At 40.3% G+C, this 18,517-nt stretch overlaps 1 protein-coding gene across 1 annotated transcript in view; it reads right to left on the reverse strand.

The window, feature by feature from the left end:
- Positions 1-10,217: 10,217 nt before the first annotated feature.
- Positions 10,218-18,517, reverse strand: part of CRTAP (cartilage associated protein) — a 30,720-nt gene continuing 22,420 nt past the window's right edge. The window contains 1 exon segment of the mRNA XM_065399445.1: positions 10,218-10,330. Coding sequence (XP_065255517.1) covers positions 10,271-10,330 — 60 coding nt within the window. The 3' untranslated portion in view covers positions 10,218-10,270.

Raw genomic sequence — 18,517 nt, forward strand, 5'->3', positions numbered from 1 at the left:
ATGATTACATGGCATATCATGTGAGGAAAAATATTTGGTACAGCATGTTAATGTAATGGGTGATTTTGCATTTGGAGAGATGATCACTAAGGTACTTTTCTTCAATGTTGTGAAATTTTCTTGAAGCACGTTAACCAAACATGTAGGACATTAGGATATTTTGGGGTTAGGGGGTGTTGTTTTAACCTTAGGAAAGAAATGCCTTTTTTGGTATTAATATTTTTTGTGGAAGTAATGCTTTCTCACTGGAATTGAGATAATACAAATACTAGAAAACTCCATTCTTCCTTTAAAAGTAAGCAAGCACTGTGGTAGTCAGTGCATTCCTCCTTTCAGGTGCTATAAGTAGTCCCTTACTCATCAAGGAGCCAGACAGGAATAAAGACCTTGGCAGGAAAATACATCTAAAGTAATTTGTTCTTCTGAGTAATAGTGCTTTAAGACCAACTGATGAAGATGTTGAATTTAAATACACAGCCTATAATGTATGAATTAAAAATGTTATGTAAAATATATTTGCCACATTATTCTATGGGATGACTGAAGTACACTTGTATACTCAAATATGTTTTTAAAAAAATAGATCTTGGGGTCAGATGGTTCTCTGAAAAACTTCTGTTCAACGTGCAGCAGCAGTCAAAAAACCTAACAATGTTAGGAACCATTAGGAAAGGGATAGATAATAAGACAGAAAAATAATGTCATGATATAAATCTACTCCATGATATATAGGTACTCCAATACCTAGAATACTGCGTGCAGTTCTGGGTACCCCATCTCAAAAAAAAAAAAATATTAAAATTGGAAAAAGCATGGAGAAGGGCAACAAAAATTAGGAGTATGGAACAGCTTCCAGATGAGGAGAGATTAAAAAGACAAGCACTGGTCAGCTTAGAAAATAGAGGAGTAAGGTGGGAGATGTTAGAGGTCTATAAAATCATGAATGTTGTGGACAAAGTAAGTGATTTTTTACCCCTTTACATAACACGAAAACCAGGGATCTCCCCAATTAAATTAATAGCAGAGTACTTCTTTGCACAATGCACAGTCAACCTATGGAACTCATTGCCAGGTGATATTGTGGAGACCAAAAGAATAACTGTGTTCAAAAAAGAATGAGAAGTTCATGGAGAATAGGTCCATCAATGGCTATTAGCCAAGATGGTCAGGGATGCAACCCTGTGCTTTAGGTGTCCCTAAACCCCTGACTGCCAATAGCTAGGACTGGACAACTCAATAATTGCCCTGTTCTGTTCATTCCCTCTGAAACATCCAGCACTGGCCACTGACAGAAGACAGGATGCTGGGCTAGATGGACCACTGGTCTGACCCAGTATGGCCATTCTTATGTTCTTATTCTCTGATGAACTAAAGGGGAGTAGAAAGTGGTCAAAGATATGATGTGGAACAGTGGGAGATACATAAGTTCATAAAAACTGCTTATTTTGGTTTGAAGTATAAAAACAAACCTAAGCAAGGAAGACGTTGGAGGCTCTTCCAATATAACATCCTATTTAGAATTGTTAAGAATAAATATGGGAGAGAGAGATATAAAAGGTGTCTTCTGTCATCACTGGAATAATTTTGCTTATTTAGGAATGAAAAATCTTACTATTTGTTCTTACCTGTCCTAATGACAAAAGTAGTACTCATAACTATGAATAAATCTACAGGTCAGAAATGAGCTCGTCTTCTACTCCTTACAGTGCAGTCTCAGCCAAAATACTCAAATTATTCAATAGATCAAAGCATGAAGGGGGAAAAAGGTGAAATATTGAAAGAGGAATCAGTGGAGATCATATAGGACCAAATTCTGTCTTCAGTTACAGTGGTGTATATTTTGAGTAACTTTGGCCCCATTTTGTGTAACTCAATCCCCATATAGGGCTAACAAAAATTAAAAACAGGATTTTAAAAATATAGCTACACATTTTGTGAAAGAATATGACTTTATAGTGAGCAAGAGGAGTTGAGTATTGTTGCCTGGATATAGACAGCAAGAATAGAAACAGTGCAGATTTGTAAATAGTGTGTTTCCTGTTATACTGCATGACTTTAATGTGTTCTAGAATATGAAATAACCTAGGATTACAGTTGTAAAATATTTTTATGAGGTAATTTTTTTTAAACAATGGATTTAGCACTAAGTAACTTTATGGAGTCTGTTAACTCAACTAAAACACTGTTATCTGTGTGGAAATATACTGCAAAATAAATGCAAAAACCATCAATTTAAAAACTTTTTTTTAATCTTAAAGCACCAAATCAGTGTTACAGTTCTGCATAGTGTTATTTGAATGAAGTACAGCTCAACAAGCTAAGTAAACAAAGTCAGTACTGTTAGTGTCAGGAAACGTACATGATGAAAAAATCATACACAAATAAAGTTACAAATGCAAACTGCATGGGGCTCTTGTGAGACTCACAGATGCTTGTTATTCATGAAAAGGAACAAAATGTACATTAACATAGTACTCTGAGGTATCTACAAAGGCAGGGAGGAGAGGGGTGTTCTTGTTCAAATAACTGACTAAACAAATTTGTTTGTAGAGGAAATACTGGTCTCTCCATCAGGGATTTCTTGGAGCAGATATACTCCCTGTTGTTTTTGTGGATACAGAAATAAGGTGCCACCGGACTCCTTGTTGCTTTTGATATTAGAATTAGTCAAAAAGTGTTAAATCCAGGTCATCAGCCCGATTCTATTCAGCAGAATGTTTTTTCCTCCTGAAATTTACATCCCGAACTAGAATGCTGTTTGCACTTGTGGGCACTTAATAACCAGAGACACTGACCAAAATAGTTGAGGGGAAGGGGAGGAGAAGGGGAAATCAAACTCTCCTCTCATGTGTAGCTTGGCTGATCAACTAAGGCAGGGTGTGGAGAGCATGATAAATACAAATACTGGAAGGATGAAAAAAGGCAAAAGTGAGGGGAGGAATTACTTAACATAGTAAAAGGGTATAACTAGGGATAGCTCAGTGATTTGAGCATTGGCCTGCTAAATCCAGGGTTGTGAGTTCAATCCTTGAGGGGGCCACTTAGGGATCTGGGGCAAAATCAGTACTTGGTCCTGCTAGTGAAGGCAGGGGGCTGGACTCGATGACCTTTCAAGGTCCCTTCCAGCTCTAGGAGATGGAGATATCTCCATTAGTTAATTAATAAACTAGCAGCAATGGGCTGAAATTAAGACAGGGAAAACCCCTTCTCCCTGACCGCCCCCAGATCCCCTGCCCCATCCAACCCCTCCTCTCATTCCTGACTGCCCCTCCATGACCCCTGCTCCCCATGTTCTCTGGCTCTGACTGCCTCAACCCCTATCCACACCACCACCCCGAACTCCCGTGCCCTCTATCCAACCTCCCTTACCGTGCTGCCTGGAGCACTGGTGGCTGGCGGTGCTACAGCCGCGCCGCCCAGAGCACCAGGACAGGCAGCCTTGCCACCCGGCTAGAGCCAGCCACGCCACCGCACAGCAGAGTCAGGCTGCGGCTCTGCAGCTGCGCTGCCCCAGGAGCTTGCTGCCCAGAGCATTGTGCTGGCGGCGCAGTGAGCTGAGGCTGCAGGGGAAAACTAGGGGAGGGGCTGGGGGCTTGCTTCCCGGGCCAGGAGCTCAGGGGCCGGGCAGGAGGGTCCCGCGGGCCGTAGTTTGCCCACCTCTGTTTTACAGGATTATGCTCCAGAGAGAGTAAATAAATGTCCCAAACACTTTTTGCACATAAATGGGAGAGAGAGAGAGAGAGAGAGAGAGAGAGATGGACACAGGGACAAAGCTAATTTTAAAACAGTTATATGCAGTTACAGCTCTGACTCCCATAATCCCATTATTTTAAAATGGGTAAAAATTCCATTGCTTTGCAAATGTAAAAATGAATCATATTAACTACTTAATGCCATTTAAACACACCTATCCAAAAACTATATTCAAGGCGGCGGGGGGGGGGGGGGGGAGGGGGGGGAAGAGGTTAAAAATAATCAAAGAAACTTCTACCCAAAGGTTACCATTTATAAACTTTAAAAACCGAGAACTCAATAGAATTTTGTTTCCATACATCACCAAATGCTTTTTTTTTTGGGGGGGGGGGGGGGAGGGAGAAGAGGAGAGTCTAAGCAACTGAATATTTCCTTACAAAAAAAAGGTCTCCATTTATTACATTTTTCTCTAGGCACTGAAGAGGAGTTAAGATACAAAAACCTGATCTGCTGGTGTGTATAGCCAAAACTTTTGTAAATCAGGCTATTTCTTACTAATATCTCTTTTTGTATGTAGCTTAAACTCTCCACACTAAGTCATTCACGCATTGAGTCACCAGAAAAAAGAAGTCGCTGTTTAAAGGATGGCAGACAACCAAAAGTTCAGACAGCAGCAATGAAGGATTAGTTGTGGGTTTTTCTCACTGCCCTGCTGCAAACTGCATCACAGCTCTATGTTCAAACATTATTAAAGGAGTATGTTTTCTCTGGCATCAGTACTCCTCTCCACAGTTTAAGTATTGAATTTTTTTCTGAACTGAAGTAGTTTTGGTTTACAGCCCACATTAGAACTTAAACATATTTCCATAGTAGCTGGCATATGCAGGCAACTGTTTACCCTCAATTGCAGCCATAATAAATATGAGTACATTTACAATCCAACACATCTTTGTCTATTTGCAACTCAGTATTTAGAGCTGTAAGAAGTGCAGGTTACTAAAAATCACTTTTTAATGGAACCCCTTTAAAGGGGCAGATTTCCTGTGTTTGCCTTTGCTGTCAATATCCACCAATATTAGCTTTCTTGAATGCAGGGACATGCAATGGAGGTTAGCTACAGCAGTGGGGTAAGAAAAACCCATATAAAGCAGAACGTTCTAATATGGTTTTAGAAGGAATAAAGGAATAGTTTGTTTCTGAGGTACATCTTGAGTTACATCTATGAGCATGGTTCTATACTGCAAAATATGTATGTAAAAATGGCACCTTCTTACTCAGAAGTATTTCCCCAGAGATATTCAGAATCACATCTGCTTTAATGATTAATTAAAAAATTTGTGTGTGTGTCTTGGTAGCATTGCAAAGCAATACAGCTCAAGGGGAGAGAGAAAGGGAGAGACAACTGGATTCTGTTTTGCCTTATGAATTGGCAACAGAATTATTGATTAAGGTTTCATGGCAAAATCTTTATTGCTGGCAGTGTGAGAGAAAGAACCCAGCTTAACTTTCAGATTCCAGGTTGAATTTGCAGGAACTGACACTTAGAAAAAGATTTTTTCCTTCTAAACTGAACATATTTAATATAGAAATCGTTGAGACACAGTAAATATGGAATCCATTATGCCATTGTATAGTAGCTTTTCAGAACATAACTACTCTAATGTTTGAACAATACACGAAACCACCCCCCCTCTTATTATCTATTTTATTTGAATGAATGTTGAAGCTTATGAAAGTGAGTTAGAAGCAAGTGAGGCACTGTAGTAGCTAGAAAGAGTCCATGTTAGAATACTCAATACAGCTCTGCCAAATAAACTCACTCCCAACTTGCAATACTGCTAATAATCCAGTCCTGATTCACAGTCTACAGATCAATAGAGATGGTCACTATACCCAACTGTCTGATAGTTTAGACGTGTGGACAAATACCCATTGGGAACTAGACTGTTACAGCCAAAGTCTGTGATCCAGTTCAAGCTAAAACTTCCAGGAAATTCACTATCCTACAAAAGGCCTGTGCAAAACCCTCTGTCCAACATAAGCTTAAGTGGGGCAGAAGCCCTGGTGCTAACCATACCCTCTGGGATGAATTTCATTCAGTGTTCACCAGTAATGCTGACAACATTATTATTTGTGTAATCTGCAACAGGCTATTACATAACTGCTTGTGGGCAGCAGGAGGCGGCTCAGAGAGACTAAGAGCAGTTATCCAAATATCTTGCTGGATTATTAGAAAAGTAAGCAATTATAAAAGGCTCGATACTACAGTTCTATCATAGGCAAGACCACCACTGAGGTCAGTTGAGTTATACCCACACATGAACGGTAGGATGAGGTGCAAGATGGCTATGTGCACCAATGCCACATGTTAAAGTGGTACGGAACACACTTCTGTCAAAACTGCCACATGTACACAGTAGCTTGAACGAGATGCAGTACAAGAGAAGGAACGGAGCATAAAATAAGCCTTGAATAAATATTAAAAGAAAATGAAGATGTAACATCAAAATCTCACCAACTAGGCAGAAGCTGCTAGGACGAAGGTGTTGCAGGATTTTTTTTTGGGGGGGGGGGGGGCACTGCCCTTCCCACCTCCTGACCCCAAGAAGAAATGGCAGGAAGGACACAGATTTATTGCAGTAACACACAGTGTTGGCATTTACCAATAGCAGCAGAAGAAAAATCACTTGAAAGAACATGAGAATGCTGAAAAAAGCTGCATTAAATACTAAAGGACTAGAAGAGCAGCTATTTCTCATTAGAAAAGAGCTGGAGCTTGAGAACTCCCTGCACTTGTTAAAATTGAACTGGCTTGGGACCATATGTAGTGGAAATTAGAAAAGTCATAAAAATCCACAAGGCACATGAACAAAATGATAACAGATCACTGCCATTTTAGAAGGGTACATGGATTTTTACATAAATAGTTTACAGTATAGAACCACACTAATAGACAAGGCTCAGATTTGGCATGGATATTTTTAGTAAAAATCACAGACAGGTCACAGGCAATAAAAAATGAATTCATGGAAGCTTGTGACCTGTCCCTGATTTTTACTAAAAATAACCCTGACAAAATGGGGAGGGAGAGGGTCCAATCCCCACCCGCCGCGCGCAGCTGGGCTGCTGTGGGGTCCGCCCGCCCTCCCCCACCGCCTGCTGCGGCTGAGTTGCAGTGGAGGGGTCCCCCACAGTGGCTGGGCTGCTGCAGGGTTCCCTGCTGCCCGCCACGACTGGGCAGCTGGGGGGGAGAGGGGGACTCCTACCACCTGCTGTGGCTGGGCAGCTATAGGGAGCCCAGCCTCCCGCAGTGAGTGGGAGCTGCTGGGGGCCTCTGAGAGAGCCATTGCCTGCCGTCAGCAGTCCAGCTCCAGGGCAGAAAATATCACGGAGGTCTCTGGAAGTCACGGATTCCATGACATAATCGTAGCCCTACTCATAGATATAACTAAAGATGTACATCAGAAACAAATTGTGGGGAAAGCTAAAGCAAAAAAGACCAAAATGATCACTTAGATGCACGTAAACTGGAAAAATCAGTCCCAGTAAGTCAAATCGTGGGCATCCATTCCTGAAGAGGTCTTTAAGGCACTTTATTATTTATTTATTTTTGTATTACAGTAGCACCTACAGGCTCCACTCAGAGATTAAGGCTCATTGTGCCAGGCACCGTACAAACAAGTAACAGGAAGACAGTCCATGCGCCACTGACCTCACAATGTAGGTTTACGAAAAGACAACAACAAGAAGGGGCAGAAGAATTGAAAACATAATTAACAAGAACAAGACAACATGCAAGGAAGTATCTTTCCCAGAACAGCCCCATATCACTCACATGTGATTTCTGAAGGAGAGGCTGAGAATCTCACTGAGGAGAAGACATTTGGGCAGATGACTTAACCTTGGATGTCAAGTTTCTGATAGGAGAGATTGGAAACTGTCCTTCCATACATCTTTGAGAGCCAGGGGATAGAGGAGATAACTCCAGAGTAGCAGCCTCTCCTCGAGCTCTTGTACTAAGCATACATAAATTCTCTAGGAGATAAAATATCCCAGTAGGCACTCATATACCATGATGAGGGGTATATTTTAGTATGGAATGAAAACTAGCTTATAATAAGCTGCTACACATTTTAAAAGCAGAGTTAAATTCATGCATAAACATACAATAAATAAACCCTAATGTGAAGCACAACAACATGCCACATATGCTAAAGCACCAAGGCAGAGAGTGGGCCAAATTCTGCTCCCATTACAAGGGTAGCTGCACTGAAATTAATGGGGATATACAACTGTGTAACACAAAAGAGAACTTAATCCATTGAAGTCAATGGATTAAATTGGGATTAAGGGATTGCTTGCAAGAACATTTAGCAGCCAACTGGGGTATGAATCTACTACGCCAGCCTGCTGTGAACTAACTGTTCCTGTGGATCCTTCTGATCCACATTGATCTAGTCCTCTTTGAAATGAGACTACATCAAAGTGCATTAGCTAACTGTTAATGCAGGTCAGCAGGGTCCAAATGACAATTAACCTGCAGCAGATTAGTATGGGGATTCACTCCCCAGCTTGCAGCAAACTAAATGTTCTGGTAGAAAAGCAAGAGAAACAGCAGACAGAATCTGACCCTGTACATCTTTGGTTATATTTTAAGGGTTTGGGTTTTTTTGTTTTTTTATGACTAGGGATTGCAGGACAATCTAAAAATGAACAGGAGTACTTGTGGCACCTTAGAGACTAACACATTTATTTGCTCAAATAAATTTGATAGTCTCTAAGGTGCCACAAGTACTCCTGTTCTTTTTGCGGATACAGACTAACACGGCTGCTACTCTGAAATCTAAAAATGATTCCTCAACTGTGGATTTCCTTTCTTATTCTCTGATACAGCTTGGAGCTAGCGTATAGCTGGTAAATGTGTAAGCAAAATAGCAGGGTTCAAGTTATTTTTACTGACCATGCTTCTCCAAATTTACTTGCACATACTGGAACTCCATAGCGGAGTTAGGGCTCAGCCATGAAAGGGGCTGAATGCCCTTGCCTCCCATTGAAGTGAGTAGACCTCAAGCACTTGCAGGTTCTAGCTCTTAAAGAAAGACCTGATATCCTGGCTTCACTGAAGTCAATAGGACTTTTGTCATTGACTTCAATGGGGCCAGGATTTCACCTATTATCTTTAAATACAATATTTTTCATGGTCTTCAAAATACTTGTTTATAGGGCAGGATCATATAACAAGGAAAATACACTAGTGAAAAAGGTAGGAGTTCAATCTCCCAAATAGTCCTCCCACCTCTGGTCAAAAGTTGGTATAGATGTATTCTTCATGATTACATCCTATCTACCATCAACAATGGGTACAGAGATTATGATTACATCTCAAGTTTGCTCTTTATTAAGATAAATCGTTCTTCAAAACAGATAGCTTTATCTCTACTTCCTTTTGGATATGAAAATATGCAGATTGCCCATCAGACTAAAGAGCCTGAAAACCCTTATCTAGATGAGAGAATACACAAACCATACTTTTTACCTGATTAGCTCTTACTCACATAAGTGAAACTACTCACATGGACAAGAACTACTTGTGAGAGAAGAGGTATGCAGGATTGGGCCCAAAAGGAGCAAAAATTGAGAGAGAGAGAGAGAAATTTAACTACTTATTGCATTAATTCTGACTGATCTCCTGCTTCATGCTATTGAACCTTGTACAATTTTCAAGACAGATCAAAATTGCTGACAGAAGCAATTTCTCAGAGCAGTTTTTAAAAGGCCATTAGTTAAGTCAGTGTAGTTGTAGCCCTGTCAGTCCCAGGATATTACAGACAAGGTGGGTGAGGTAATATATTTTATTAAAATAAAATGAAAAAAAATACTACCTCACCCACCTTGTCTCTCTAACTAGCTAAGTCAGTTAAACAAAGCACATTTCAGTTTTTTTTTTATTATTACCATAATGCCTGGGAACGCTAGGTATGGACCAGGACCCCACTCTCCTAGGGATTGTGGAAACAGAACAATAGAAGAGTCTTTGCCCAAAAAGTTTACAATCTAAATTATGGAGCAGTCTGTTTGATGCATTAGCATCTTTTGATGCACTGAAATTTAGTGTAAGTTTGTTACTCATCATGGGGAAAGCCATATACAAAATACCATTACATGCCTCAGAAAGTCTGGAGAATTGATATGCCCTATTCAATTACTTGGTCCATATTCTGGCAAAACTTCTTCATAATTTAGCCAAGCTATTACAATTTAGCTGAGCAGACTGAAGGAGGCTCAGTGACAGGTGAGAGCATCTGAATAGCTTTCTTTTTTTAAAGTACCATTTTAAAGAAATCAAACACAAGATTATACCCCATATGGCTCAACTTTGAGAGCACACAGTGAAAAACCACACTCATGAAAAGTTCAGTGCAGTGTGGCAGTGATCGCACAGGAAAGATTCATGACATTTGACTGAAGTTAAAGGCACAGCTTCGAAGTATCTCTAACCTGAGCTACAAATGATGATATGAAGGCACAACAGTGGGTCTTTATTTTTTAAAAAAAAACTATGCCTTGTTTTTGTTCATCAGGATTCACTGTTTTCATCCACTTCAAGGAGTTCATCAAGGAATTCCACAACTTCACCCTAAAGAGAGATTAAAAGATAGCAGGACACACGTTAATTACTTACAGTGGAATGGATGGAAAAGGCTTTACATTTTATCCTAGAACTAGGCTGTAGCTGAAGTTGTCAAGAACAGACTGATTTTATATAGCACCTTTCGTTTGCTCAAGATAGTGCAAAGAGCCTTCAAAAGTAATGAGATAGCCTATTTAAGTGTAGAGCACGTGGCTGCAGCAATGACTCCATAGTTATGTGCCAGATTTTACTAACTCAGGACCCTGAGTAGTCCACTGACACATCCAGATTAGTTTACTCATTAAGGTCCTGATTGAGCAAAATACTAAAGCATAAAACTTAATTTTAAGTATGAGTAATTCCACTGACTTCAACAGAACTACTCACGTGACTAAAGTTAGGCATATGCTTAATAGTTTTTGGAAAAATGGGTAGTTAGTTTTACAGTTATATCAACCTTTGGACTTTAGAAAAAAACTCAGATCTTGGCAGAGGTAACAAATTTCAAAAGCCTAGTTTGGGTTCAGAAAGGTTACAAACCCCTCCACGTTAAATCATTGATTAGAATACTATACTGCCTTGTTTTTCATTTAACATATGTTGTTTTGACACTTGGTCTAGAATTACAGCAAAATATAGACCTTATCAGAAGAAAATATTACAGTTCACAGCAAGTTTTCATACACAGTTTTTTGTAGTGCAACACACCTGGGATACGTCTACACAGCCGCTGAGAGGGTGCTTCCCAGCACAGGCTGACAGTCAGGCGCTAGCTCTGCTCAAGCTAGCATGCTACAAATAGCAGTGAAAGCAGTGTAACACGGGGGGTGGTTTGGACCAGCTTCCTGAGTGGGTATTCAAGGGGTCCAGGTGAGTTTATACTCAGGTGGCTACTCTAAGCTGCTGCTGGACGGCTATTTTTAGTGCACTTCCTTGAACAGAGCTAGTCTGTCTGTCTCTACCTGCACTGGAAAGCATCCCAGCAGCAGTGCAGACACACGCTAAGGAAACCCAGATTAAAAATGCAGCAGAATGTACTTTAAGGTTGCATTAAAATATCCATTAAATTAAGACAGATGCATCAAGGATTCTCATATGCTGCTCCTCCTCCCCTACTTCTCTTGCCTAGTTTTCCACCACTGACCTTTGTTCCTGCACTACCTACTCTTCTTTTTACCTACCTTCATTCTAGAGCTGGTCCAAAATTGGAATTTCTGTTAGGTGGGAAATTCCAACTTTTTTCTAGGAAAAAAATATTCCTAATCAGAATGAAAAAGTTGAAATTTCCCATAAAATTAAAATTCCAATAAATAAAAATATAATTTGGGACAATTAAAACAATTTGATTTTGATGTATTTAAAATTTTAAATACAAAATCAAAAAATAAAATAACTTTCTAAACAAAATGTTGTTTTGAAATGAAAAATCCAAACACTTTGTTCTGATCAGGTTGAAACATTTAGTTTCGATTTCCACCCTTTCCCCCCCAAAATGAAATTTTGTTGAAAGTTACACATTCCTGTGGAACATGGTGGTTTTGATTAATGACATTTTCCAACAGAAAAACAATGCACTGGAAAAATTCTGACCAGCTGTGCCTTGTTCTTGGTTTTTAAAAATCAGAATTTATAAGCTTTGTTTTCAACACATTTATTTGAATTCTCCTCTCTCTTTTTTGTACTCCCATTCTTTGTCCACTATGTTCATTTTCTAGTTTGTCACATGTAAACTGCAAACTGTTTGGGGCAGGGACTGTTTTTCCTTCTCTCTGTGAAGTATCATGCTAAATTATGGTACTACAAAATAATAGTTTAAAACTTTAACTAGATTTTAACCAAGTTTCTGTCTGGGAATTTATTCATCGGGCATACAGCACACCCAAGTTTATTTCTGCAGTTTCTGAGCCTGGATATTGCTGCAATCTTCCGTACAGATGGGAAAAGGGTATTATATCCTCTGCGGTCAGTGAAAGGAATTTAAAGCAGAGAGAGGCTCTGTTTATTTTTAATGCAATAGTCACTGTGGCCAGGATTAAAAAAAATAATATCGAGTTCTTCAGAAGTGTGAATTAGTAAGGACAAAAAAACCCTCCAAAAGTGGGATGGCAGCTGGCTGGAATAACTGCTGCTCCTATTCCCAAATTCACAGTTCCTTCTTACAGCTTTGTTGGAGTTTAAGCAAACTGTGAAGTGGTTTCAGCAGCTTCTGAAGGATGACTGTTTATTTTGCGTTTCGCTCACTTGAAACATATAAGTATCCAAGTCAATAAAGGTGCAAGAAACAAACATCACCAGTTCTTTTATATTCTCTATTTGTCTTTCTGTAGGCAAGCAGTTTGGGGTTATGGAAAAGGGTATTAAAAACATCTCTGCATAGCAAGGAACTGGTTATTCTTTGTTAAAAATAATAATTTGCACTTCTGTAGAGCCTACCATTTGTGGACCTCAAGATACTTTATAAATGTGAATGAATAAAGCCCCACAACACCCTTATGGGGTGAGTATTATCATCCTCGATATGAAAACTGAGGCACAGAGAAGTTAAGGCCCAAATTTTCAAGTATAGGCACCCAAATTTAGAGGCTATCTTTCTGCAACTCCCATTGCCTTTGATTGGGATTTTGGGTATTCAGCACTTCTGAAAATCATGCTCTAGGGGTGTCCCTGATCTAACTGAGACTGCTTTTTCTATGGCTCAATATTACATTTTAATAAAATGCTAAAACAGGATGACAAAAGGAAATTTTTATCTTTTCAGTAAATCTGCAAAGAAAGGGAACCTTTAAAAGGTAGGTTATTTTGGGCGGAAGGAGGTGGGGGGACGGGACATAAAAGTCTGACAGCATTATTTCCAATGAGAGCCTAGTTCAGAGTGAAGACACAGTGATCGTCACTACTATGATTTTAATAACTCAGCCTCCACTACCCCCGAGAAATAAATCCTGACTACATATATTATATTGCATTTCTAGAATTTTGCTCACACACTCGCCATTAATGCAGTACACTCCAAAGACATTGATGGCCCAAACAAAGTTTAGCCCTTGTCCTTTGTACTTGAAAGTCTGCCAATCTCATGTAAAAATGAGTATTACTTAAACCTGAAAAAAGGGATGAAATAAGTTTGACTAAAATCCCAAATTATCTGAAGTTTCTTTTCACAGACTCTGAATATCCAAGAAAAAGCAACAACTAAAAAAAAACCAACAACAACAAAAAAAGACATTTTATCCCCCCATTATGCGAATGCAAATCCATAGGCTCTAACAGAGTTAAAGGGCTGGAATGGAGAACAAGATTTGGCCCAACATGTAAAAATAAATACCCAGAAAAATCTGCTGCAGTGCAATAGAAGACTGGTTTAATTTTTCTTTTGAGAAAGCAGCAACTCTAGATTATGTTTGAAGAAGACTAAAAGCTGTACCTAAACTCTTTGTCTGCCCCACCCTCATAATGTAAAACATTTATATGTTGTGCATATTATGGTCTGTGGATTGCATCCACATTAAAAGTCTATCTAGGCTACAATGGTATGTCAGAAGATTTAATTAGATTGTCATGTTAAAGCTATGAATAGACAGATCACTATCCTTGTCCCATTAGCACCCTCATGACAGGGCATCATCCCTTTGTTGGGAATGCAGAGCTGAAATAAAAAGGCATTTTAAATTACTGAGGTCAGCAAATACTTCACAGGTGTTAATTCCTGGGAAAGTTGCTTGTCAACAGAGCTCTAATAGCTTCCTACTGGCCTGGAGTCCAAGGGCCTGGATGCAGCAAAATATTTAATACCTGCAGCAAGATGCTGGATGCCCTCAATTCCCAATGCTCTCTATGCCTTCTGGATACTAATAGAACATAAATAATAATAGTAAGACAATAAATGTAATGACACCCTTAGTCAGGTTGTCTGTGAGCCTCTACTGATTCAGCTAAAAGGATTAAGCCCATTGATGCAGAGGCAACAGCAAACTCATAAACCTCTGTCTGTAGTCTACCCACTTTGTAGTGGGGACAAAGTCACACTGTATTAATGTGGGTTACACAAATATGGTGCTTAAATCAACAAACATGCTATCCAGATTCCTAATCAACTGCTAAATGGTAGAATAAAAGACTGAGGAAATATTGGGGCCACACCACATATCTTGACAGTACCAAACACAAGTTGTCCATGAAATTCTCAAAATGGGAAATGTGAGTAGTTGGATTTTAAATAAACCTCATTGCTTAGTGTCTCTGCACAATCTAATCCAATTTGATGAGACTTACTGGCATGATAAGTGTGGCCAGTGTTTAAAACAAATAAAAATAAAAAAAGATACAGATCCCTTTGGTTTCAGAGTGGTAGCTGTGTTAGTCTGTAGAAGCAAAAAGAACGAGGAGTACTTGTGGCACCTTAGAGACTAATAAATTTATTTGGGCATAAGTTTTCGTGAGCTAAAACCCAGAATCTGCAAAGGATAGGGTAATACACTGGGTTTGAAGTTTTACCCCATATCCATGTGTCACTGCTGTCCATTTCCAATACAATAGTATTAAATATTACACCTACAACACAAGGAGAGAAAGAAATAAAATACAACCTTTTAGGAGAAACAGCCAGCTATTCAAATGAACAGGATAGAGGAAAAAAACCAAAAAACTGTCAATATGGCTGTCACAGTCCATTTGGGGCTGATGGTCCAGCACTAACTTTTCTTTGGCCAGTACAGTGCACTTAAACATTGTAATAGTGACCATTAGCACTTTTATCCCCCCACCCTCTTGCAGGCCCATTAGGCACACAGGGCAGATGCTTATCCTTTGGCTGCCAAAAATGAACACCAGCTTCTGCATGGCAAATAGTCACCCTTTTATGTTACTGCCTCTAAATATAATCTGCTTTAACATTTCTTATTGTGGACTGGAAAGACTCTGGGGAAAACAACTTTTCTGTAATAACCCATACTTTCCATACAGATCATTGACAGCATTTTGTACAGGAATTTCATACAGACTGTCATGAAGCCTGTTTGGTTGCACAGCAGTATCACAGAATATTAAAATAATGCATTAGTATGATTCGGCAAAATGGCCGATGTTGGTATGGTGGGTCCCACGCTTTTCTTGGCGGGCTGGTGGAGTGGGGCTAGGATGCCACCCCTTGCCCCTGGTCTTGGGGTGCCAAGGGCCCCGCTAGTGGCCCGGGAAGGTGGTAGAGGAGGGAAGCGGGGAAGGGGTCTGGGTTTGCTCCTTACTCTGAGCCTCAGCCCCTCTCAACCCCTGTGGGTTTCTTACCCTCTTCCCCCTTGGGTAGGGTTACCCTCGGTCCTTGATGCTGCGGGAGGGAGTCTCCCTGCCCTGCTGGGGCAGGGTCTCCCTTCCTCCAGTTCTCTGGTCTTTCAATTCTCGGCAACACACCTCCCAACTCTAGTCCTCTCTCCTTCCTCGCACCATCCTGTCTGCCTGAAGCAGGGTTTTTTTATTAGGTTCCTGACAGGGTCTTAATTGACTACAGGTGCTCCAATTACAGGTGCTCCCACTGGGGTGCGGCCGAGGCCGCTCCAGCCCTCCTGGTCCAGCCCAGCACAGCTGGGGTCCCGCTGGCCTGCCGTGGCCCCACCATTTGGCTGACCTGGCACAGCCAGCTGTGGGGGTTAATGGTTAAGGTCCAGTTAACGGTAAGCCTAATGCTTACCGGTTAACCTTTTACATCCCTAGTTCAGGGACACTCCCTTGGATATGGCTTACAGAGTACAGACAACAAATTAATGCTGCTTTAATCAGTATTAGCTTCCACTGATAAATAAACACACACAAAAATAATCAACAAAAAAATCCCCAGCACGTTTCTTAATGGAGCAAGCCACATAGTTTTTCCTGATGTAACAACGTAGCCTATCTTGATGCAAAATCCTAGTGGAGACAAGGTCAATCCAGGGCAGGGGGTATAGGGTTAACCTTGATTAGCTACATCACAGAAAAAGCAATCTGTATCTTGTCTCCACTAGGATTTTACATTGGGATAGCTCTCAATGTAAACATCCCCCCCCCCTTTTTTTTTTTGCATTGAAAGCAGTGTTTGTAACACTCCCCCCACATTACGCAGTGGGAGGGACTAGCATGGTACATCATATCTCTGGCTGAATACTGCAAGAACATTGCTTGCAAACATTGATTCAAATTCCAAAAGCTTAATCAATTAGACCATGTTCATGCTCACTCTAGTCACTATTTACAAACATTCACAAGTGTTTTTTTGTACAAATACCTGGAGAAAGACTGCTCTTCATATGTATTTGCAAACAAACAAGTAATTCCTATTCTTTTTAAAAAATTGTCACCCAAACAGGGAGTAGAAACAATACTATGCGACTTCCATGACCAACTGCACACCAATAACAGTGACTAGTACACAGTCAAAGCGAACAGGTGGCTTTTAAACAACACATTAGTCTGCACAAACTTTTGAACAACTAGAAATAACAAGTAAGCTTATAAAAACTCAAAATCTGTTTGCTAACAATTTGCAAACAGAAATTTGTTTTGGCTAAACTGAGATTATTATTTGCAAATAATAATTTGACCGATGCTGTGCCATCTCTCCTCCATGCAGCAGCCACATTTGGTCAGTATTTGCAATTGTTCTCCTTTGCACTACACACACAGGAAGTTTGTATTTGAACCTCAGCCATTTTATTTATTTATTTTTCTATACAAATAGAAAGACTGGGACAAAAAAAGTCAAAGCCGCCAACAATTTTTCCATCTACTGATTTGGTACAAAAAAAAAAAAAAAAAAAAAAAGAGACATGTTATACGATCATCTCAGCCAAATACTTGTGGATGTTGCACAATTTACAATGGCCAAGTAAAAATATCCCTAAACCCCCCACCTCCAACAAAACACAGAATTATGGGTCAGATCCTCAGCCGTTGTAAATTAGTGTAGCTCCATTACAGTCAGAGCTAATAAAGCTCTGTCAGTTTACAGACAGAATAAACTGTCCTGTCAATTCTGGGTGAAGTTTTTGAATTTTCCCAGCCTGCTTGTTTCCAAGTTCTCTTTTGTTAGGACTTCCTCACTCCCATCCCAGCCATCCTTAATCAGGTGGGCAAGACATGGAGCACCACAGGCCTTGCATTTGTCCTGACCAGATATTTTCTTTAAAAACAGACTGTTTGCAAACAAACTCTTTGGCCTGGATCCTCCCAGAGATCTGTGCGTAGAGGGGACTCCCCACATGCAAATCAACTCCTCCTGGAATGGAAGGTGGGTTCAGTCACCTGTACTGCACCATCTCTTCCTCTAGACCTTGCAAGGGCAGCCTCTGTACCCAGAATCTGTGTAGGGGGAGAAGTGGTGACTGGAGGGGTTGGGAGAAAACATAACCCTCCCCCTGACAAGCAGAAATGCTGTTTTATCTTTTCCATATGATCCCTTCTGGGGACCTCAGAAGCAGCAGTGGCCAGGGAGAGCTCCTGGTAGCCAGGGACATAAGGGGTAAACCAGTAGAGGCCAGAACCAATGCAAAGGCACATGGACTCCATGTGGATGGCCTTGGTCCCCTGTAGGTTCCTCAAGATCTGTAAGGGAAAAAACTGCAGAGTTTCCCGGTCAACCTGGAAGGAGGGGAGTGATGCCCCATATTGTACAATGAGGATGTATTTATTTATTTGGGGATAGCAGGGGAAGATATTTTTAAGTGATCTTCAGAGATCACATGGCCCTTGATAGTGCTGGTTTTTACCCAAAATGTAATGCCTGCTCAGAGTTTAAACTAAGATCCTACTGCACCTGCCAACAAAGATTGGCCTGACCACGTTCTGCAGAACCCAAATGCAACTAGAAAAAGGTCATTCGCTGGTTTTGGATTCATAGGTGCCAGGGCCAGAAGGGACCATTTTGATCATCTAGTATAGCACAGGTAATAGAACATCCCCAAAGTAAGCTCCTAGAGCAAATATTTTAGAAAAACATCCAATCTTGATTTAAAAATTGCCAGTGATGAAGAATCCAAGATGACCCTTGATAAGTTGTTCCAATGGTTAATTACCTTACTGTTAAAAATGTACCCATTATTTCCAGTCTGAATTTGTCTAGTTCAACTTCCAGCCACAGGATCATGTTATATCTTTCTCTCCTACATTGACAAGCCCATTATTGACTATTGTTCCCCATGTTGGTTCATAGAATCTGTGATCAAGTCT

Source organism: Emys orbicularis, chromosome 2 (assembly GCF_028017835.1).
Source record: "Emys orbicularis isolate rEmyOrb1 chromosome 2, rEmyOrb1.hap1, whole genome shotgun sequence".
Lineage (NCBI taxonomy): Eukaryota > Metazoa > Chordata > Testudines > Emydidae > Emys > Emys orbicularis.